General features: G+C 44.7%; 1 protein-coding gene across 1 annotated transcript in view; it reads right to left on the bottom strand.

The window, feature by feature from the left end:
• USP31 (ubiquitin specific peptidase 31) overlaps positions 1–8,255 on the bottom strand; it is a 62,986-nt gene extending 54,731 nt beyond the window's left edge. The window contains 2 exon segments of the mRNA XM_008697216.2: positions 7,621–7,964; positions 7,967–8,255. Coding sequence (XP_008695438.2) covers positions 7,621–7,964; positions 7,967–8,255 — 633 coding nt within the window.
• Between the last annotated feature and the right edge of the window lie 14,663 nt (positions 8,256–22,918).

The raw sequence follows: 22,918 nt of genomic DNA, 5'->3' as shown, positions 1-22,918 counted from the left end.
ATGGGTCACCAAAAACTCAAATGATTCATTTTGCACAGTACCTGATATATGACAGACATTCAACAAATGTAACTTTTAAAAAAAAGTTTTCCTAGGACTCTTACGTTCAAATACTACATGGCCTGTCTGAAACTGAATTTCCCACCCACCTCCAGAACTGTTTCCCATTCTGGGCTTCCAGTCTTGAACAGTGCCATCCCCAGACACCCTGTTCCAATACCTCCAAGTTATGGTCATTTCCTACTTCTTATTCACTCTTCAAACACCCTAAAGCTGCCAAACACTGTCGACTCTGCTTCAAATACATATTTTGTATACGCTCAAAAGTCAGAGGAAAGGAATTAAAGACAAGGAAAAGAAAAGAAAAGAATTGAATGCACTCCAGTCCATGACAGGGTATGTGACTCCCTTAAAATACCACCCAAGACTCTGCTTCAAGTTGTCCAGTGATAAAAATACAATTACGTGAGATAGCTCACATAATATGCAGCTGAATCCAAGTGTGCACAGCTAGTCGCAGATCGCACCATCATTCCTACTATCTATCAAGACTCCCTTTCTTAAATATCTCATGACCCCCGACCCCATGTGTTCAATTTAAATGCATGATCTTTTCTGCCCCTTGTGCTCCACAAACCATTTCCCCTTTCCAACTGCTCCATTTCTATCAGATAATCCCCATTATTTTCTCCATCCCTCAGGTCTGAAACCTTGGTGTTTACTACTCCATCTCTTGGACTCTCCCCATTAACATCATGATGTCCTCCAAAATGTTCCTTGGACTCACTGTTTCCTCCTCCTTTTCCTCCATTCATACCTATGATTGCCCTCTTCCTGCATTTATTTTCTCCTCCATCTGATTTATTTGTGCTCACCATCAGACCAATTTTTCAAAAACATTCTTTTCATCAAATTAGTGTCTGCACAGCCCAAGCCTATATTGAAACACTACTGACTGCAGCCTCAAGGCTAAACTATTGTGACAGACTTTCAAGGCCACCCACAATCTGCCCCCCTCTCAGTTCATTCATCTGCATTTATTTCCCCTTCTCTCCAAATCAGTGGTTCTCAACTGGGGCAATTTTGCCCCCCCCCTCCCAGGGGACATTTGGCAATGTCCGGAGACATTTTTGATTGTCATGACCGGGGTAGGGAGAGGGGTACTACCAACATCTAGTGGGTAGAAGACAGAGACACTACTAAACATCCTAGTATGCCAGGACAGTCCCTGACAAAACAAAACTGATCCTGTGAAAGAAAATAATTTTAAGTTTAAAAAATGATGAACAAGGGCAGTCACTAATAGGAGGAAGCACACGTCGGGGAGGGGGGGTAGGCCCTAGCATGCACCATGTGGACAGAGAATCCTGTCCTCCACAATTCTTTGCTGGGCAATCCAGTGAGATGTAGCCACATTTTAAATGCACCTTCCCTTTAGGGGCGCCTGGGTAGCGCAGTCGTTAGGCGTCTGCCTTCGGCTCAGGGCGTGATCCCGGCATTCCGGGATCGAGTCCCACATCAGGCTCCTCCGCTGGGAGCCTGCTTCTTCCTCTCCCACTCCCCTGCTGTGTTCCCTCTCTCACTGGCTGTCTCTCTGTCACATAAATAAATAAAATCTTTAAAAATAAATAAATAAATGCACCTTCCCTTTGACTCAGCAGTGCTACTTTTAAGACTCAGTCCTTAGAAAAGGAGACTTGATATATGTTGAAGGATTAGCTATCATGATTAAAAACTTTATACAACCTAAACACCCTTCAATGGACTTCTATACAACTGTTAAAAAGAATGAGGTGGACTTAGACATATCAACCAAAAAACAAAGCAAGTCATGCTACCCACAGAGAAGGGGGATGGGGAAAACAAATTACAGAATTATATGCGGAGCAAGTGCCCATCGATGTAAAAGACGTATACACATGTTTATATATGCATTTAAGTGGTCTGAAAGGATTATTTTTAGGACAGACTTCCAAAAGCGCCTAAGTCTGAGAAGCAATGGCATACACATAAAGCTAGCTGCTGCTGACCTTATTTTCAGAGATTCAGCACCACAATCTTAGAGGGGAAAAAACGCTACACATTTCAACACAGCCCCCCCCCCCACTTTATGTTTTATGTTGAGAACTGTCATTTCAGAGGTTGTAAAGATAAGGCAACCATAGGCGCAGGACACAGTGTGTGCCTCAGCAACGCAGGGGCGACAAAAGAGTGAAGTCAGAACTCTGGTTCCAGGCGCCTGGGTGGCTCAGTAGGTTAGGTGTCTGCCTTCAGCTTGGGTCATGATACCAGGGTCCTGGGACCGAGTCCCACATCAGGCTCCCTGCTTCTCCCTCTGCCCCTCCCCCCCCCCCGCTCGTGCTCACTTGTGCTCGCTCACTCTCTCTCTTTCTCTCTCAAAAATAAAAAATGAAAAAAGAACTCTGGTTCTGTTCCCTTGGTCTCTAGCCAGCAGGTGAACCTCAGTTCCTTCATTCAGAAAGAGGTGAGGCCGCTCACATCTCCCCCACATCTCCTTCTAAGTCTAAAATTTGATGACGCTTACCACCTCCTTTCTCCTTCAGAGATGCGCAGCTTCACTGAAACAAAAGTGACAGCATTTGACAGACAAGGGAACTGACCAGGAAGAGACATGCTTTCTATTCTATACTCAGCCACAAAGCTAAATGTGACCTACACAATTTTTTTTTTTCTTTTCCAATGAATTCAGGGGGTACCCTGAAGTCTGAGTACTCCCTGGGAAGCACTGTGACATCTAAACATCTTCTCACAAACCAGGAAAACTTAGACTATAGGTCTGCAGCATAAAATGAGAGCCCCCAACATGAGTCTATGAAAAAGGTGTGAAATGGAGCCAGTATAACCCTGATTAGCTAGCTTGTCTGCCACTACTCATTTATATATTTATTCCCTTTGTAACCTGAGAACCCTCACTAATAAATCAGCACCAACCGGGCACCACAGTTCAAGAGGAAAAATATGGAAGCGAAATTTCTATTCATTAATTACTTTCTGTTTTACTGCAAATTTGGAAGGACTCCCCACAGTTCTTTTATCAGTAGATCACTCTGTTCCAGTTGTTCTTTGGGAGCACAGTTTGAAACCTGCTGCTATAAAACATATCTTTGTTACTTGAGATGACCATCCATCTTTTTACTGACTGCAAAAGGGCACTGAGCACTAGAATCAGCATCTACACAAACCTGGAAGCACGCACACTGGTATCCTACCAGTTAGACAATAAGCTCATTTCCTATAAAAACAGCATATTGAGTATTTGGGTTTCAGAATTATTTATTTTCTCTCATTGTTTTACTAAGACAGTGAACCAAGGACGTGCCAGTGGAGTCCAAATTTTACCCTAGTGCTGCCGCAAACACATACACACAGAGGAGAAAAAGTAACAAGGCAACCTTCTAAAGGCTGGGTTAGTAAGAAAAACGCCTTAAGGAGGCTCGAAACATTCCTGCAACGGAATGTTTCTCAATCTTAGCCTTACTGACATTTTGGGCTGGATACCCCCTCACTGAGGGGAGCAGAGCCCGGAGCACCCCCACCCCAGTTGTGTCAACAACGTATGTCTCCAGACAGGCCAAATGTACCCAGGAATGAAGAGGTTGAGGAAACAGGCAAAAGAGCTCAGGTTGAGAACCCTGCTCAAAGAGGAGAAAAATACCTGCTTAGAAAGAGAAGTGACAGCTAGAGAAATTTCTTAAAGCATACCAAGGTTGGGCCAGTCAATTCATTTCATTCTGGGAAATGAAAGTCCTACCGTAACAACCATCTGGCTCATCCAAAACCAAAAATCCGTTTACCTGGCAAGCCCCTAAAGCTCACATAAATCAATGTGGTTAGAAATCAAGAAAGAATTCTAATTGGAAAACTTACAAAGAAAACCATTAGTAACTTAAGGAAGTTTTAAGACAATAAAAGCACACTCAAAGACATACTAAGTGCTTTTTGAGACCTCAAGGCAAACTCTCAAGATGGCAAATTGGTTTTATCTTCTCTGCCAACTCCAATCAACTGGTAGTGGCTGCCTGGAGCCCAGAATTGAGCAGGATTCTGAGGCTGAATGTGAACTCAAGGAAAGAGTATCTGCATCAAACATCAACGTCCGCCACAAACAGGCAAGGGGCTGTGGAAATCCACCTTCTTGGTGTTGAACTCAACTTTCTTTACGCTCAAAATAATACCCACCAAATTTGGCTGTAATAAAACATTTTTGGGGGAAAAAAGTAATCCTCCACTGTGCCACCAGACTTACCTAATTCAGGGGCAAAAAGAAAAAAAAGAAGAAGAAGAAGAAGAAGAAGAAGAAGAAGAAGAAATCTGATCCTATCACTCTCCTGAGTGATCAGAATCAGCCCTGGATTTCAGCTTCCATAGGACAATGTCCAAACCAACACAGCCTACAGAGCCATTCACAATCCACTTACAACACACTTCTTCCAAACTTCCTGCACCCCACTGTTCTCCATGGTGTAACCAGCCACCAAATGTCTCAGTGTTCTCCCAAAACCACATGACCTTTCATGCCACCTCCACCTCTTCTCTGCCTGGCTAATTTCTATTCATGCTGCAGACCACTGCACTGTGATGCTTTACTTGTTCCCGGGAGCAAGACTGTTCCCTGGACCTGCAGCATCACGATCACCTGGGAGCCTGATAGAAATGCAGAATCTCAGACCCCATCCCAGCTCCACCAAATCCAAAACACAGCTTGGTAACAAGATGCCCACATTAAACTGTAAGAAGTGATGTCTTGGGGAACATACTGGGTCTCACTGGACTCAGTTCTTCACAGGCAGGTATAGTGCCTTCCCAAAATCAAAGTGCCTCACATTCTGGCAGGCTGCCTCTGAGGCAAATCCCTCCTTTAGGAAGGGAAACCCAAACATCCACCTTCCAGGCTCCATGGCAGCCAGAGGTGTCCAACTGATATGGTTGTAAGTCAATGAGATGTCAGCAGAAGCCTGCTGAGGGGGCGCTTCTGGAAGAACTTTTATTTTCCCAGTGATTTCCTGCCTTGACAAACATTAAGGATAAAAAGCCAAAGACGTAATAGGGACAAAATTGCCAAGGACAACAGAGCGGAAACACAGAAATGGCCTGAGTCCCTGTTGGGTCCTTCAAGCTACTGTACCACATTAGAACATGTACCTCCTGACTTATTGTGTGAGCCCATTCAACATCTTGATTGCTTAAGACATCATCATTAGGGCTTCCTCTTTCTCGTGCTGAATGCATTCCTAACTGATGGAGTAAACCCTCAATAAATGGGAAGTGAACGAATGAATGCAATGTAAAATCTACGAAAGGTTCAGAAGATTATGTTTTAAAAATAGGACCTCGAAGAATCTGTTCAACTTTGCCAAAGCATGCTTATAAATCAGCCTCCGCATTTCTAGAATTATTGACCCATTTCTGTTCATAGCTTTTTAATAGATTAAAAAAAAAAACCCTCTTAAAATGCAATGGAAATGTTCACATACAAAAATGCTGTAGAAATTGATTTTTACATTTTGGAAAGAGTAGAAAACCAAACTTTAAACACTGGGCTCTGACCTTGAAAAGTTTGCAATTGCTGTGGCTACTGACGGGCAACTATAAGCAAACAGAAAAAAAGAGAAGGAAAAAGACGTACAGTAGCTGGCTGGTTGCCATTCTCTCCTACTTTCTTATTTTGAGATCTCTGACATGGATCTCATTTTTTTCCAGTCCCTATCCCAGTCCAGTATTTCCATTCAAATTTCCAAAATCAAACAGCAATCACCTCTTCTTTTTGAGAAAAACAGAACATTAACATAAATAAAATGTATTAAAAGGGGATAGGTGCACTCTGGCAATATTATTCCTCAACAAGGTGGGTCCTCAACCAAGTGCTGAATCCTCAGATTACCATTTTGTATTTTCCTAAATCATTTATTTTTACTTAAATAAATCTTAGAAACTTTACAGCACCAATGGAAAGCCAGTATCATTTGCCAGAAACAGAAGACAAATGTGAAAACAAACACAATGAAAACACAACCTTATTAAATCCTAGCTATTGTTACCTGCTGAGGCCTTTAAACCTAAAGCTTGCTCTGTTAAAAAAAAAGAAAGAAAAAAGAAAAAAAGAAGAAGAAGAAGAAAGAAAGGTGGGAGAGTGAGCATGAGGTGTTAAGGTCAGGCTACCACCACGCTGCTGAGACCTTTTCTTGGGCATAATCAGGACAGGCAGAACGGAAAAGGTTAACTTTCTCACCACGTGATTTCACTTTATTTAACACCATATCCACGCCCCACCTCAAAGTATCCCTCCTACGATCTCAAATCACCTTTCCCTCTTTTTTGCTCAGAATGAGAGCCCATTTCCTTAGTGCAGCTTAAAAGACCCTCACAATCTGGCCCAGCCCACCACGTGGCTCTCATCTCAGCTCACCACACCTATGAAGGCACCAGCAGACAGCAATGAGGACCCAAGGGCCATATCTAGCCTGTTGCCTGTTTTTGTAGGGCCTGTGAGCTAAGAACGGTTTGTAGAGATAAATATTTGGAATCAATTCGATGAAAGGGAACACTAATTTTGAAGTCCAATTAAGCTAAACATTATCCCTTCCAAAAAAAGAATACCATTCCTCTCATTAGTAGACCTGAATTACAAAGTATTGTACCCATATTTTTATTTTAGTCAATGAGAAATTTGTGGAAATTTGTTTTCTCTTGTTATGTAAGTACCTACACAAGAGCTTCAATTTTGCATCTTGACCATTTACTATATGACCCTTTACTGAAAGAGTTTGAGGATCCCAGAGCGATACTGTTCAAGCGCAAGCGCCCCAGGCTCCCGGGCTTTCACACTTTCCTTACACCTGGGAAGCAATTGCGCCTCACCTCCTCAAGGCTGGTTCTCCCTGATGACTCCCGTCTCAGTTCAAACGTCACCTCTTCCAAGAGGTCACCCTAACCCTGCCCCCTCCCCATTTAAAATAGCCTGCCAGCACATCAATCACATCACCAGATTTTACTTTATTGGTACCACTATCTGATATTACCTTCATACCTTACCGAAATCTTTAATAATAAAAACAATAAACACAGCAAATACACATGGTACTATGCACGAGGGAAGCGATTTACATACCAGGTTGAACGCACCGGTAAGTCAAAAACGGTCAAAAATGGGTAACCTCATCGGGTTCGACCTAACATATCAACCTGTTTGCAACTCACAACCACCTATGACGTAGGTACCAGATGAGAAAACTGCCGGAGGTCACACTGCTAATTAAGTGGCAGAACAAGGATTTGACGCCAGGCTCAACACTCCCACCCCCATGAATTTAAGTTCCATGAAGGCAGCGGGTCTTGTTCATTGTCATATCCCTCCAGGGCCCATCACAGGGCCAGGCACATAGTAAGCCCTTAATAAACACCCGATGAATGAATGGGTGCGTCTCCTTTACTATCAGTGGCATCGGTCCTAGAGTCGGGGCACCACACCTCTTTAGACCCGGGCGCTAGTTAGCCCGCGGCGCCGCCCGGAAAGGAGAAATGCAAGACTTCGGGAGACGGTGCCCCAGGGACGCGGGGTGTAGGGGCCCCTCCTGGGGGTGGGGACGCGGCGGGGCTCACCTTGAAGTCGCGGCTGTGCTGCGGCGTGTACTCCAGGGTCCAGAGGGCCCGCACCAGGTGCGCCAGCTGCTCGGTGACCTCGCCCTGGCCCTGCGTGCCCCGGCCCACAGGCTGCTCGGGGTCAGGCGAGGGCTCAGGCCGCCCCGCCCGGTACTGGCCGAGCGCCAGGTACTCGGCGAAGAGCTCGGTGTTGCTGAGACACTGCAGCGTGGCGTTCATGAAGCACGTGTTGCCGTGGTTCCGGAGCCCCGCCACCCCCGGCACCGGCTCGGCCGCGGAGGCTGGCGGCGCGGGCGAGGCGGGCGGCGGCGGGCACGGCGGCGGCGTGGGCGCGGCGGCCGGCCTGGCGGGAAGCAGCTGCGGAGGCCGCCGCGGTCCGGGGCGGCGCCCTCGGAGCTAAGGTGCGAGAGCGTGGACAGCGTCTTGAGGACGCGGCTCATGAAGCTGCCCACCGAGCGCGCTGACGAGGGCGAGGCGGGCGCGGCCGGCCCGGGCCCCGCGGGGCCCCCAGCGCCGCCGCCGCCGCCGCTCGCGCGGCCGCTCCGGAACAGCCGCTTGCTGAAGGAGCGCTTCTCCTTCCCGCCCGCCGCCGCCTGTGGCGGCGGCCCGGGCCCGGGCGCCGTTACCTTGGACATGGCGGCGGCTGCCGACGCTCATCACCTAGCCCGCCCGCCCGGCCCGCGGCCACGCCACGGCCGCCGCCGCATCCCGCCGTGCCGCGCCTCACGGGGCCGGGGTGGGGGGGGCTCGACGCCCCACACACCTCAGAACGCCGCCGAGCGAGCCAGAGAGCGAGCGACTGCCGGCGGGGCGGGCGGGCGTGCGCGCGATCCGCCCAGCTGGGCCGCTCACGTGACCCGCCTCTAGGCACCGCCCGCCGGGCGCTGAAGCCATGGCGGCTGCCATGTTGACTGTGGGAATGGAGGTGACCCTCCACCCAGCCCAAATGACTCGCGACTCCCGGGGCGGTCCCGCTCTGTGAAGTCCGAGGGAGGCCATGTCTAGTGTGGGCACAGTCCTGGCGCCGTGGACTGCGCTGAGCTCGTGCCCGGGGATGGACCCCAGGTGTGGGTCTCCGTCTTCTGATCTGAAGGCGGAGGCCTTGGGAAAGTGCGGAGATCAGGTTGCCGCCCCTTACCAGACCCTGGAAGAAGTGATGGACATGGCCCTGACCAGTCCTGAGCAATCCAGCTCTGCCAGGCTCCCGAGGGACCCGGACTGCCTGCGTGCATACCGGAACGCCATCACAGAGTCTGGCACGTCCCGGCAGGCTTGTCTTCCAGGTAGCACCTTGGACTTGCAGTGAAACGGTATAATCAGAATTACCTTCCTTTTCAGACCTACCTTTAAATCCACGCTGAGCTCTACCATCATTCATTCATTCATTCATTCAACAAATAGTTACTCCTGTATGCCAGGCACTGCTAGGCGCTGGGAATATGACAAAGTATGAAATTAACACGGTTTTTGCCTACCCTCTTGAATTTTCCACTCGCGGATGCTGATAACAGCTGCTATGTTTCAGGCATTGTGCAAAGCATGCAATATTTTCTTTAATTTTCAAAAAGTGCCTTTGAGATTGGTACAATGTATCCATTTCAAACCCAAGTTTGTTTCAAAGCCCCTAGACTTGACCTCTAAACGAAAGGTCACAGACCCACAAATATCACAGGGACCAAGATAGGTCATATCAGTGAGTAAAGAATCATGGTGTTTCAATCATCGTATTGACCAATTAATACTTCAAAAGACTTAACTCTGTGTTGGGGAGAATATAAAGAATGGTGGGGACCATGGCAAACTGCAAATCAACATCTATCTAAAGGGGGTGGCTGCCACTCAGCTGATCCAATTGTTCCCATGCAAAATTGAGGGCTCAGATCATCTGACTTTTTAAAGAGAAGTTGGGAATCCTGTTTTTAAATGTTGGTTCAACTGAAAAAGAAATAGTGCAGAAAAAAAAGTACATCTTTTGGCTGCCTTTAGCTCAGAATCAACTGGTTTGTGACCTCCTCTCTGTAGATTGTCCTTTGCTAACCTTTAGCCTGAATCCTGGTTACTGCATAAGGGAGAAATCAGAGAAGGGAGAGCCCTTCGACTTTTTAAAACATAAACCCCACCTTACACCACATTTCAGAGTAAATGGTTTTTGCCAGAGCCTCCCACGCCAAGTAAACACGGCCTTTATGGTGACTAACTCCCCCACCCAGGGTGCTCTACATTTGCCTCCAAATCACCTACATTCCCACCTCCTAGTCAAAATATCCATACTTCACTTCATCTTGAGCTCATCTAGACACCAGGAAGAAAGCAATCTGATCATTCATACATTAGTGTGAATGCAATGGCCCTCAACCTTTGCAGACATATTTGAGTTTTTTTCAAATATGAAAATCATGGGTGAGGGAGAGACAAAAGAAAGGAATAGCTTTTAGTGGAATTTCAAGCACTCTGACAACACCTTTATCACAATACCCAGCCATTAAGTTAAAAGTTTGCTTGCTTGCTTGTTTTTAGGTGGTGGGAAGGGTCTTGGGGGTGTGGTCTCCCTAAATGTCAAGTGACCTTAGAAGTTGTCCCTCAATTAGTTTTCACACGCTGCTTCTTTCGTTCTTTTGTTTGTTTGTTTTGCACTTTTCCGTTTTGGACCTGGATGTTCATAGCACCATCCTGCTTGCTCAAAATCTGCAAAAAACTATCAACTCTAAAGGCAGAGACTAGATCTGTTTTGCTGACCATAGATGCCCAGCATTGACCATGGTTCTAATGTTTGGTTAAGTGAATAAACAGCTTTAGAAAGAAATCAAGCATAACAAAAGCTTTTTGCTACCCACATTTTATGCCTGGAGCCCATCTCCAATTTCAACCACCACTATAAACCGTGTAAGCCACTGCACCGTGACAGTCCCCCGCTTCAAATGCCTGCTGTTTACCCCTTTTGCTTTTCTGCCTGAGGGTTTTCTCCAAAGCCAAAAAACTCTCACCAGAGTGGAGTTTGAATTAACAACTCCTTCTCCCCCAACAGGGGCAACCTTCAACCAGTGGGAAATACCAGCCACCGGATAAACTCACAGACCTCTCATCCTTTGGAGAGACAACTCTAAGGTGCACTTAATAGGGTTCTTCAGAGAGTCCCCAGAGGAAGGCAGCCCCATTTGCCCTCCATAACCAGTTCAATAATGAACGCTTTTCTGGATTTTTCTACTTCCCTGTCTCCCTCTTCCCACTACTCCCTCACTCCTACTACCGGGGTCACCTCCCAAATGTACTACCTGCACCCAGGTCTTTGTCTCAAGCTCTGGTCTAAGAACAACCCAAACTAAGACACTGAGCCACTTTGATTAGGGCTGGGTGTTTAACCCGAGACAGATCCAGATTTGGTCAAGATCAGGTATTCTCCTAGCTGCTGTAAATAATCTTTGATCTTATCTACCAATAGGACTTGTCCACATGACTGTCCTGCTGACTGCTTTCCAGAACATCATTCTTTACTTTTACTGTCCTACATGGCTGGCACACAGCAGATGGTAACAAATCCTACTTTTTAAAATTTATTAAACTGAAAGTCAAAGACCAGTGGAAGTTTACCATGCTGCTTCTCTTTATACTAGAGCCTTAGCCTGAATATGACCCCAATGCCCAGGCCCTCCTCTCTAGTCCAAGCGAGCCATGTGGAATCCCAGTTCATCGTGTGCTTCAAAAAATTACGGCTGAACCCATCACAGATCTGACTTCCTTGCCTTAGCATCACCAGACAGGGGCTCAGGCTCATCCCTATTGAACATTGCCCCTGCCCTCGCCCCGTTTCCACCTCTACCTTTTCCCACCAGCATGCAGCTGAAATCCAAAATGTAATCACTGTATTTTAGCTGTAATCCTGAGGGTGGTTTCCAGTGAGTCCAATCTTCTCACACTAGCGTTGCCCTCCAGCCACCCCCCCCCCCACCATGGAAAGTCTTGGTCTTCCCTCCATACCCTCAGGCAATTTGATCTAGACAGTGGGCCATTGCTCAAGCTGTTTCCTCTGTCCCAAACAACTTTCCTTGAGCCTCTTCACTTAGCTAACCTCTCCTTGTCCCTTCTGCAGGCTCTCTTGGCACCTCTCAGTCACGACACTAATGTTACCATAGTAGAAGTTAGCTTGCAACCCGTCACCTGCCCTGAAGTGTAGGCTTCAATCCAGCAGGGGCTCATCTTATTCATTATTGGATCCCTAGTAAGGTAGCCATCATTATAGCATATTGCTTCTTTGGCAGAAATATATCCAAACAACATGGGACCTCCTTAGTTGGACACATGACCCCCTTCCCAATCTGGCCCCTCTCACCATTCCGGGTTTACCGGTCCCCACAGGGCCCCAAAACCAACCTACCCTATCTTGGCCAGAACAGGGTTGGAAAAGAATTCCTAACTGGAGCACCCAGATGGTCTTTTAAGAGCCACCCCAAACAACATTCTATAGTAAATCTTCCATCATCCCTCTCTGTACCCAGCCCTTACCCCTGCTGCACCAGGGAAACACAAATTAGAAGGAGCAATGCAGTGAATAATCATCACGATCCATAATTGGTCCATCCCTGCAACTATTGCCTTAAACTGACACCTCGGCTCAAAGGGTATGCACATTTCATTTTTTGACACCTATTGTCAAGCTGACCTCCAGAAAGGCTTTATCCTGCCAACAGTGAATGGCGCGCGCACATTTTCCACTATGGAGACAGCATTGAGTTTTTCAGGCTTTTTTACACTAGCAAATTCAATGACCCGAAGATGTCATGTTATGTGCTCATATTTGTAAGAATGAAGCTGAACTTCATGTGCTGTTTCTTTAGCTATCTAGCATCTAAACAGACTTCCTGTTTGGAAAGGATCCCGAATTAGACAGGACAGCTCAAGCTCCCACTGTGACGCATGGGCAGGAGCAGGGGAGCAGGTATTCCCCCTTCCAACCCCAGGATGCCAGAGCCCAGGAAAGTGACCTAAGCAAGGGCAATCAGATGCTTCCACCTGGGCCTTGGCTCTGGAAGCATTGATGCAAGGTTAGTTGGAGACAACACAGCAAATCAGTGAATCTAGGGGCTCTATATTCAGTAGACATGAAGTGGTGGCAGTGCCAACGATGGTGGCAGTGAGGGTCCAGCTGGCTGCTCGAGTGGAAGTTCTTACTGGTTTCTGCCTCCCTGGGTTTCTGCCCAAGCCTGTTTCTCTGGCTCTGTTTATTAGGGAGCTAGCCTGATAGTTTTCCTATAAATTCCTTTACTGCTGAAATTAACCCATGTCAGTTTCTGTTGTTTGCAAGCAAGAAAATGACTAGTAATGCTTTTTTTTTTTTTTTGCAATTTGTATTTTTACTGGTGTGATTTACCTACCCACATCATTTGCCCATTTTTTCTTTGATGTGTTCCTTTTATAAATGTCTGGCTAATAAAAGCACTTTGTATGTGAATTACATTATTCCTTGGTCTATACCATTTATTTACCTTTCACCATATTTACAATGTTTTGATATTAAAGAGAAAATTGTAGTTATTTTATATGGTCAGATTGATCAGTTTTTTTTTTTTCAAAAAGGCTGATTTTTTTTTTTATAAACATGACTAAGAAACAGCCTTTCCCCACTCCAAAATCATAAGAATACTCGCTCTGTTTTCATTTAGTGCTATTATGGTTCCTATTTTTTTTTTCTTTTGCCTTACTTTTAATGTTGGCTCCATCTGGAATTTATTTTCGGGTGAGAAATGAGGTAGGGATTTTGCCTTTCACCCACCTTCCATGGCTAGCCAGCTGTCCCAGAGCCATTAAAAAAAATTATCTAACTTTTTTCCACTGCTTTATGATGTCACTTTTTATCACATATTAAATGCCACATACATTTAGAGTTCTTAAACATTCTGTTCTACCTCGCTGTTGTGTTTCTATATTCCATGATAATATAGGTTTCGAATATATTGCAATGTTTGGTAGGACAATACCTCTTAGTATTTGACTGGCTGTTTCCTTTTTCTCTCAGATGAATTTAATCCTTAGGGGGGATTAATTTATATAGGTTAATATAGGGAAAATTGACATCATCACAATATTTACCTTCGTATCTGAGAATAAAGTATTTCTTTTAAAAATTACAGAAGGAGGTTTTTCTAAAGATTTCACTTATTTATTTGAGAGAGAGAGAGAGAGCACACGAGTAGGGGGAGGGGCAGAGGGAGAGAGAGAAGCAGACTCCCCACCAAGCAGGGAGCTGGGACCTGGGACTCAATCCCAGGACCCTGGAATCATGACCTGAGCTGAAGGCAGACACTTAACTGACTGAGCCACCCAGGCACCCCTACACAAGGATTTTCAATGTCTCTCAAAATATTACAGTTCCCTTCTGTAGGTCTGTGTAACATTAATGAGTTTTTTCCTCTCTGTTGCTATTATGAATGGGATATTTTTATGCCATTGTATTTTCTGTTGTTTGTCCCTAGGACAAAATTATTTTTGTAACCAGCCACCTTGATATACTCTAGTTCTTTCTTTTAATTTTCTGTTGATGCTCTTGGGTTTTTCAGGAACTCATATCAATGCATGAGATAATAACTTGGCCTCTTCCTTTATAATATTTGTACCCCACCATTATTTTTTTCTTGTCTAATTGCCCATCCAGAATTCTGTTAAGTAATATTATTGAGAGTGGGAAAGCCTGCATTGTTCCTGACATTCACAGCAATGCTTCCAATGCCTCACCATTAAGCATGATGCTTGCTCTTGGTTTGAGATATATATTATTTATTGCATTAAAGTGGTGTCCATTTATTCCTCCTTCAGAAAGGGTTATTATCAGAAATGGATCTTGAATTTTATCAAATGCCTTCTGGGCATGAACAGTGATGAGCTTATGCTTTTTTTAATTTTAATTTTATTATTATTATTATTATTTATCTTTAACTATATACCCATCATGGGTTTTGGGTAACAAACAACATAAACTACTTTTAACTAACTTAAGCCGAAAAGGGGCTTATTGGAAGGGTGGATATAGAGCAGCTCACAGAACTGTCAGAAAAGCTCCAGAATCAGATATGGGAAATCAAAGAAGAAAGTACACAGCCAGGGACCTGTTCCAGAAAATTCTACTTAAAATGGCACCATCAGTGAAGCTGGATGCGCCCTTGCCCCCAAGATTGGCATCACCATTTGACAGTGGCAGCCACATTGTTGGACTCTTGGTTCTGCGATAGCCGCTCTGAATAACTTGAATAATTTGATTGTCCCGAGCTTTTGCTGTCCCAGCTTTCAAAATCCTAAGCCCAAAGTGGAAGCACCCATTGGTTGGGCTAGATCCTACTTCTGGTCACAGGCTGCTGGGATATAGGGACAGGACCATATCTCCCTACAGGGAGACGGAGCTGCCTCCCATCTGTCTTGAGATTCCCTCTGAAAGGAGGACCACGGAATGCCAGGCAGCCTGAAATGACAAATGTCCACTGTAACCTAACCATGTGATAGGCCATATTGATAGCATCAAGTGTATCACTTCGTCTACTTGCTAACATTTCATAGAGAAATTCGCATCTATTTTTATAAGAAAGCCAGCTTGCAGGCTGTGTGTGTGCTCAGTATTCTTGTCAGGGTTCAGTTTTACCAGCTTTTTAAAAACAACAGTGAAGTGTCCCTATTTTCTTTAGGTCTGGAACAATTTAAATGATGTGTTTTCAAAGGTTATAGAATTCACCCAATTTACTCTCTAGCTCTGGCGGAGCAGGCCGTTCTTTGTGACACTTTTCATCCATTACTTTCATCCATTAATACTGGTCTGTCTAAATTTTCTTTCTGCTCTTGAATTAATTTCAGCCATTTTTATCTCATTAGAAAAATCATCCGTATTTTCCAGTTTGCTGGTGAAATCTTACACAGAATTATCTTCAGGTTTTATTTTCATTTTTAGCTCAGGGCCATGGATGCAAGTTAAATCCGTTCCTCAATCTGTGACTCTGTTGTCATCAGTGTGGTGATGGCCTCCCCTATTTGCTAGTCATTGCTTCTTTCCAAGGACATTCACTAAGATCCAGGATTGTAGCTGACACTGTTGGGGCCCTACCCAGATCCTGTGGGATCCTTTTGCCTTTTCTGTGTGCCTGTCCCCAGCTGTGTGCTTTGCTACAAATGGCGGCACCTCTGACTGTTTTTGGGCTATTGCCACTGCCTTGTCTGCTCACACAGAAAGCTGGAAGTACCTAGGGTTTATGCATTCTGGGGTGGCCCTTAGCCAATGACAGTTGGGTGCCGGAGTATGGAAGCCAGCTTCCTGGCCTCCAGTCAGGACAAATTGTGAGCTGTAACATTGCAGAGTTCCCTGCAGGGTTAGGCTAGAGATACTCTTTCTGAGACCTTGCCCCTTATCCCATCCTTGCTCGACTTCTTCCTTTTCCATGACCTCTTCCCTTCCCTCTTGGGAATTTCTTGCAAGAGCTCTTCCTGAATAAATTGCTTCACATGAATTCTCATCTCATGGTCTGGTGCTGGGGAACTGGTCTAGGACAAGGATGATTTAACTCATTCCCAGCCCTGAAAGACTGGTATACCATCAATAGAATTGCACTGTGCCAACCAGACATCGTCCTAGAGATACAAATGAGATCCTGAGAGATTATAGAAGATGATGTTAATAATTCAGTTGGGTGGAGGTAGCAAGCACTTCATTTAGAAAGTATTAGTCAATCTGGGTTTTTAAGGATGAATAGGAGTTGGCCAGGTAGGAAATATAGTGTGGGGGTGGGGTGTGGCAAGAAGAGGTAAAATGGGCAAACATGTCTAACTACAAATAACATGTGGTTCCTATGTTTTAGGAATTCAAAATGTAGTTAGTGAACGTGGGAAGCCAAACAGGTCTCAGAGAAATTATAATGCTAGGGATAAATAAGGGGTAGAATAAACAGGATGTTGTTGTTCTTGCCTCAGAGAATGAGCTGGGTTTGGAAGAGTGAAAATGAGTTTTCTAGGCAGAGAAGGGAGTAAGGGAACCTGAAGAAGAGAGAATCACATGTGTAAAGATGCAGGGACATGAAAAGGTTTGGATGCCAAGGAGGCTCCAGTTCAAAGTAGCTCTATAGACTCTGAAACACATGATAAGAAAAATATGTCCTTTTGGGACACCTGGGTGCCTCAGTCAGTTAAGTGCCTGCCTTCGGCTCAGGTCATGATCCCAGGGTTCTGGGATCGAGTTCCACATCAGACTCCCTGCTTAGCAGGGAGTCTGCTTCTCCCTCTCCTTCTGCCTGCTGCTCTCCCTGCTTGTGGTCTCTCTTGCTCTCTCCTAAATAAATAAATAAATAAATCTTAAAAAAATAAAGGAAAAATATGTCCTTTCCATTCATTTCCTTTTAAAAGGAACAATCTCAGTGTGGGGCTAGCATGTTTTGTAAATTGCTCCGACACTTGCTAATATCTTTCTTTCTCTCTCTTAAACACCAATGGAGTAGGCTTCAGTTCAGAGCCTTCAGCAGGCAACACTATTGGGACAGTTTGTAGCTTACCTCCCACATGCTTTTTGAGAACCTTGCCACTCCCCAGTGAGAGGGAGAGTCTTTGCCCCCTCCCCTTGGAAACTTGGTGGGCTTTCATGGCTATCTTGACTAGTAGAATTCAGCAGAAGTGACACAATGTGACTTCTGAGGCCAGATCATAAAACACGATGTACCTTTTATTTGTCTCCCTTGCTCTCTCTTAGGATGTTCCCCCTTGGAATCCATGCTGTGAGGGAGCCAGGCTACACTGAGAGGCCCACATGGAACCAAGCCCAAAGCCCTGAGCCCCAGGCCTTGGCTGAGCTCTGGCTGACAACCAGCACCAACTTGCCAGCCATGTGAGTGAGCGATCCTGGATGTGGGTCAATCCGCCCAATGATGCCCTACAGCAGGCACAAGACTTCCCTGCCAAGCCCTGCCCAGGTTGCAGACTCAAGGACAAAATAAATTATCGTATTGTTTTAACTCATTACTATGGGGTAATTTGTTACCTACAGTGGGATAACCAAACAAGTATCTAGATAGATTTTAATTACATTGTTTTGTTTTCCTCTACTCATTTTTACATTTGCCCTCTATTTATAGCAACACTGATTATACTCTTGCTACAGTGATATGAAGTTTCAAAATACATTTATTCATTGAATGTGATCTTAGTGACTCACTTCCAAAGAACAAAGTATGGAAAGGGAAAAATAGTAACTTTGCAGTGGAGAGACCTAGCAGCCACTAACTTAACCAAGTGATCAAGTTAACATCACCCAGGGATAAGACAGGTTGATATTAAGTAACCCCTTGTCGATATTAAGTAACCCCTTGTTGTAACCAGGGTTCTCCAGAGAAACAGAACTAATAGGACGTGTGTATATACATACATATGTATATATATAGAGAGAGAGAACAAGAGATGGGGTGGGGCAGAGATTGGGGGAAAACAGAAAGAGAGATATATTATAAGGAATTGGCTCACATCATTATGGAAGTTGACAAATCCCAAGATTTGCAGTTATCAAGCCTAAGAGAGCCAATGGTCTACTTCTAGTCCTAAGGCCAGCAGGAAAAGCCAATACTTCAGTTCAAGTCCAAAGGCAGGAAAGAAAAAAAAAACCAAAAAACCGCCAAAAAAGAAAAAACAATGACCCAGCTCATACAGTCAGGCAGGAGGAATTCCCTCTTAATTGAGGGAGGGTTGGTCTTTTTGTTCTAGACAGGCTTTCAACTGATTGGATGAGGCCCACCCAACTGGAGAGAGCAATCTGCTTCACTCAGGCTAACAATTTAAATGTTACTTTCATAAAAAAAAAAAAAAACACCCACTCAGAATAATGTTTGATCAAATATTTGGGCACCCCATGGCCCTGTCAAGTTGACATATAAAATTAAACATTGAACCCCAGTATACAATGTGATGAAGAAGGCACTTAACTTCTATCATATTCTTCACCAAAACCCATAACTCTGGTCGAATCATAAGGAAATACTTCATATAAACCCAAACTTAGGGGCTTTCCACAAAATCACTGACCAGCACTCTTCAAAAATGCCAAGGTCAGGAAAATCAAAGACTGAGGAACTGTCAAAGACCAAAGAAGACTAACAAGATATGAAGCCTAAATGTAGCAAGGTATCCGGGACTGGATCCTGGAACATGAAAAGGGTTTTCCTGGAAAAGTTGATAAAATCCAGGTAAAACCTGGACTTGAGCTATACCAAGGCTAATTTCTTAGTTTCGACAATGTACCATGGTTGCATCAACCTTGGGGGGCACTGGGTAATTTTATACAGGAACTCTGTACTCTCCTCGCAACTCTCTGCACACCTAAATTATTCCAACATAAAAAAGTATTAAAATACATTTAAGTTAAAAGATAGGGTAGATTAAAAAAATAATATCGAATAATCAATATTTTTTTGTAAGGAAGACTTGAGAATGATAGAGGAAATAAGAATCCCTTTGTGGGAGAAGTCACATCTGGGCATCATAAGAGGCAACTTACACACTTGCTTGGTTTGAGGGGCTCCCACAGGGGCTCTCAGCTTCCAGGTCTCCGAGATCAGGCATGTCCAAATGGAGGGGGATTCTGAGCCTTACTCATGTGACAGAGGCCAGAGGCCAGAGATCCTCCTGGGAATTGTAAGACCATCACAGACAGGAGTCAGGAACAAGGAATGGAGACCCTGGAGGAGTTGTGGATGCCCGTGACACCAGAATACCATGGAAAATAAAAAAATAAAACATCGAACTTATTTGCCAAAATCAGAGAATTGTGAGATCCATTCCAATGTAAACTCTCAAAAAATATTGGAGTGGGGTGTCTGGGTGGCTCAGTTGGTTAAGCATCCGACTCTTGGTATCAGATAGAGTCATGATCTCAGGGTCGTGTGATCAAGCCCCGAGTGGGCTCTGTGCTCAGCATGGGATCTGCTTGGGATTCTCTCTCTCTCCCTCTGCCCCTTCCTCCACTCGTGCACATGTGTGCTCTCTCTCTCTCTCTCTCTCTCTCAAATAAATAAATAATATCTTTAAAAAATATATTGGAAAGCTCACTATGCGGTAGGCACCTATACAAGATTCTGGGGATGCAGCAGTCAAAATACAAAATGTTTTCCATTCAAGAGGGAAAATAAGCAAATAAACAAATATATTATGTAATCTCAGCTACGGATTGCTGCTTTGAAGGAAATGAAAACCTAGGAAAGAGATGGGGAGTAAGGGGAGACAGTCTTTAACATAGAACATTGAAAGCCTCTCTGGGGAAAGATATTTGAACAGAGAAGTGAATGAAGGTAGGGGACAAATCTGGGGAAGTCTGTTCCAGATGGAAGGACAAGGTAGTGCAAAATCTCTGAGTTGAGGATGAGTTTGGCACGTCCGAAGAAGAGCAGCAGGTCAGGGTGGCCACAACAAATTGAGCAAAGCAGGAACTGGCCAAAGATGCGGTTAAGGAGGTCAGGAAAAGGTCAGATAATGTAAGACGTTGTGGCCGCGAGGAGGAGCACTGAAGAGTTAAACTTCCACAAAAATAGAGAACATGCAATTGGTTATAATTTGATATGATGCAATGGGTGATGAGTAATTGTTCAAAAGATTCAGAACTCTGGGAATTTGAGGATAGAGAGATTTCTAGAAAAATGTGCAGATTAAACATTTAAATTTTCCTCTGTTCCATACCAAAACATTACTCAGATGAGATTAAAAGAATAAAACAGATGTAAATCCATAAAAGAGGTCAGAAAAAAGTGAATACAGTTGATGAAAGATTGTATGAATCAAGGTTCCATCAGAAGAACAGAAGTCATTCTGTGTATTTTGGGTAGGAAGGGGGATGTCGAGGCTTACTCCATCATTGGAAGGATGGGGAATGCAGGGCAAGCAAGCCACTGTCACCAATCTCAGCCTGCATCACCAAAGTGAGTGAATCCCAGGAGCAACCCAGAAGCTCTGTGCCTCTCCAAGGTCAAGACCAGGGATAGGGTAAGGCAAGTGAGGCAGTCGCCTTGGACACAAACTTTAAGAGAGCACCAAAGCACTATGTATTAGGGTTCTCCAGAGAAACAAACCAATGGAATAGATAGATATAGATATAGATATAGATATAGATATAGATATAGATATAGATATAGATATAGACAGATATAAAAGGAGATTTATTCTAGGAATTGGCTCATGTGGTTATGGAGGCCGAGAATTTCCACAGTCTGCTGTCTGCAAGCTAGACAAGCAGGAAATCTGGTGATATAATTCAGTCCAAAGGCCTCAGAATCACAGAGCCAATAGTGTCACTCCCAGTCTGAGTCTGAAAGACTAAGAACCAAGAGTGCCAATGTCCAGGGCCAGGAGAAGATGAATGTCTTAGTTCAAGTTAAAAAAAAAAAAAAATCAGGGGCGCCTGGGTGGCTCAGTCGTTAAGCATCTGCCTTCAGCTCAGGGCGTGATCCCGGGATCCTGGGATCCAGCCCCATGTTGGGCTCCCTGCTCCGCTGGGAGCCTGCCTCTTCCTCTCCCACTCCCCCTGCTTGTGTTCCCTCTCTCGCTGGCTGTCTCTCTCTCCATCAAATAAACAAATACAATCTTTAAAAAAAAATCAAACTCGCCCTTCCTCTGCATTGTCATTCTATTCGGGCCCTTGGGGACTGGATGATGCCCACCTGCACTGATGAGGGTGATCATTACTTAGTCCGCCAGTTCAAATCTCTTCTAGAAACACCCTCAAATACACATCCAGAAATAATATTTTCCCAGCTACCTGGGCATCCCAGAGCCCAGTCGAGTTGACACATACATAAACCATCCCAATTCACTTATTCAAATAAAGAACATTTTAAGGCAATATTTAGAAAAAAACAAACTTATGGAAAAGAATGCATGATGAACAAAATGTCAACATTTTAAGTAAAAAAACAGACACTGACCCTGCCCTTGGATGACCCTGCCTCACTTACCTCACCCTAAATCCCAGCCCTGCTCAAGAGCTCTGGGAGGACCCACTGTCTCCTCATCTACCCTCAGCATTAAAAGAAGTGACACGTAGTAACGCGCCTGGAAGCTAATGAGAACTTCAGGTCCCGCTCTTTGCTCCTCTGTCTGCCCACAACTGACACCAGAAAATAACGACGTCTCTTTTATCTTCCAAATTCTTTACAGGCACATCGCATTAGCAAACAGTAAGAAAGAGATTCTTAGAAGTGTAATTCTAGGCTTGCTCCCTGTGATGCCAAGGGAACTATAGAAGAGGGAGGTAAGGCTGTCAAGTTAGTAACAGCTAATCCCGCAGAGAGATGCTAAGAAATTTCAAAAGCTGGAAATTAGGTAAAGATAGTAACAGAACTGAGAAATATAATATCAAATATTTGCAAGGAGTAAGAAAACAACAAGCAAACCAATTTGTAGCATCTCGAATATGTCAGTGTTATGGGCTGGATTTTGTCCCCCCCCCCCAATTCATATGTTAAAGTCCTAACCTTCAGTACTTCGGAATGTGACTGTATTTGGAGGTAGTCTTTAAAGAGGTGATTCAGGGGCGCCTGGGTGGCACAGCGGTTAAGCGTCTGCCTTTGGCTCAGGGCGTGTTCCTGGCGTTATGGGATCGAGCCCCACATCAGGCTCCTTTGCTGTGAGCCTGCTTCTTCCTCTCCCACTCCCCCTGCTTGTGTTCCCTCTCTCGCTGGCTGTCTCTATCTCTGTCGAATAAATAAATAAAATCTTAAAAAAAATAAAGAGGTGATTCAGGGGGCGCCTGTGTGGCTCTAGTAGTTATGCATCCAACTCTTGATTCCCGCTCAGATCAAGATCTCGTGGTCCTGGGATCCAGCCCAGCGCATCTCGCTCCCTGCACAGCAGGAAGTCTGCTTCAGGATTCTCTCTCTCCCTCTACCCCTCCCCCACTTGCTCTCTCAAATAAATAAAACTTTAAAAAATAAATAAAGAGGTGATTCAGTTTAAAAGAAGTCATTTACAGTGGACCCTTAATCCAAAAGGCTCATGCACTTATACAAAGAAGAGATTAGGATATAGATACACACGTGCAGAAAGAGGACCATGGAGACAAAGGGAAAAGATGACCCTTTACACTCTCCAGAGGACTCAGAAGAAACCAACTCTGCCAACATTTTGACCTTGGATTTTGAGCCTCCAAAACTATGAGAAAACGAATTTCTGTTGTTGAAACCGCCAGTCTATGTTAGTATGTTATAGCAGTCCCAGCAAACTAACGCAGTCAGGAATTAGAAGCATCAGCTCCAGCAAAAGATGGGGTAAGGCATGGGGCTCAACATAGGGAACCCACTTGAAA

The sequence above is a fragment of the Ursus maritimus genome, unplaced genomic scaffold (assembly GCF_017311325.1).
Source record: "Ursus maritimus isolate PB19 unplaced genomic scaffold, ASM1731132v1 scaffold_2, whole genome shotgun sequence".
Classification (NCBI taxonomy): Eukaryota; Metazoa; Chordata; class Mammalia; order Carnivora; family Ursidae; genus Ursus; species Ursus maritimus.
The sequence above is the reverse complement of the archived record's forward strand: the minus strand, read 5'-3'. Positions and strand labels throughout refer to the sequence as shown.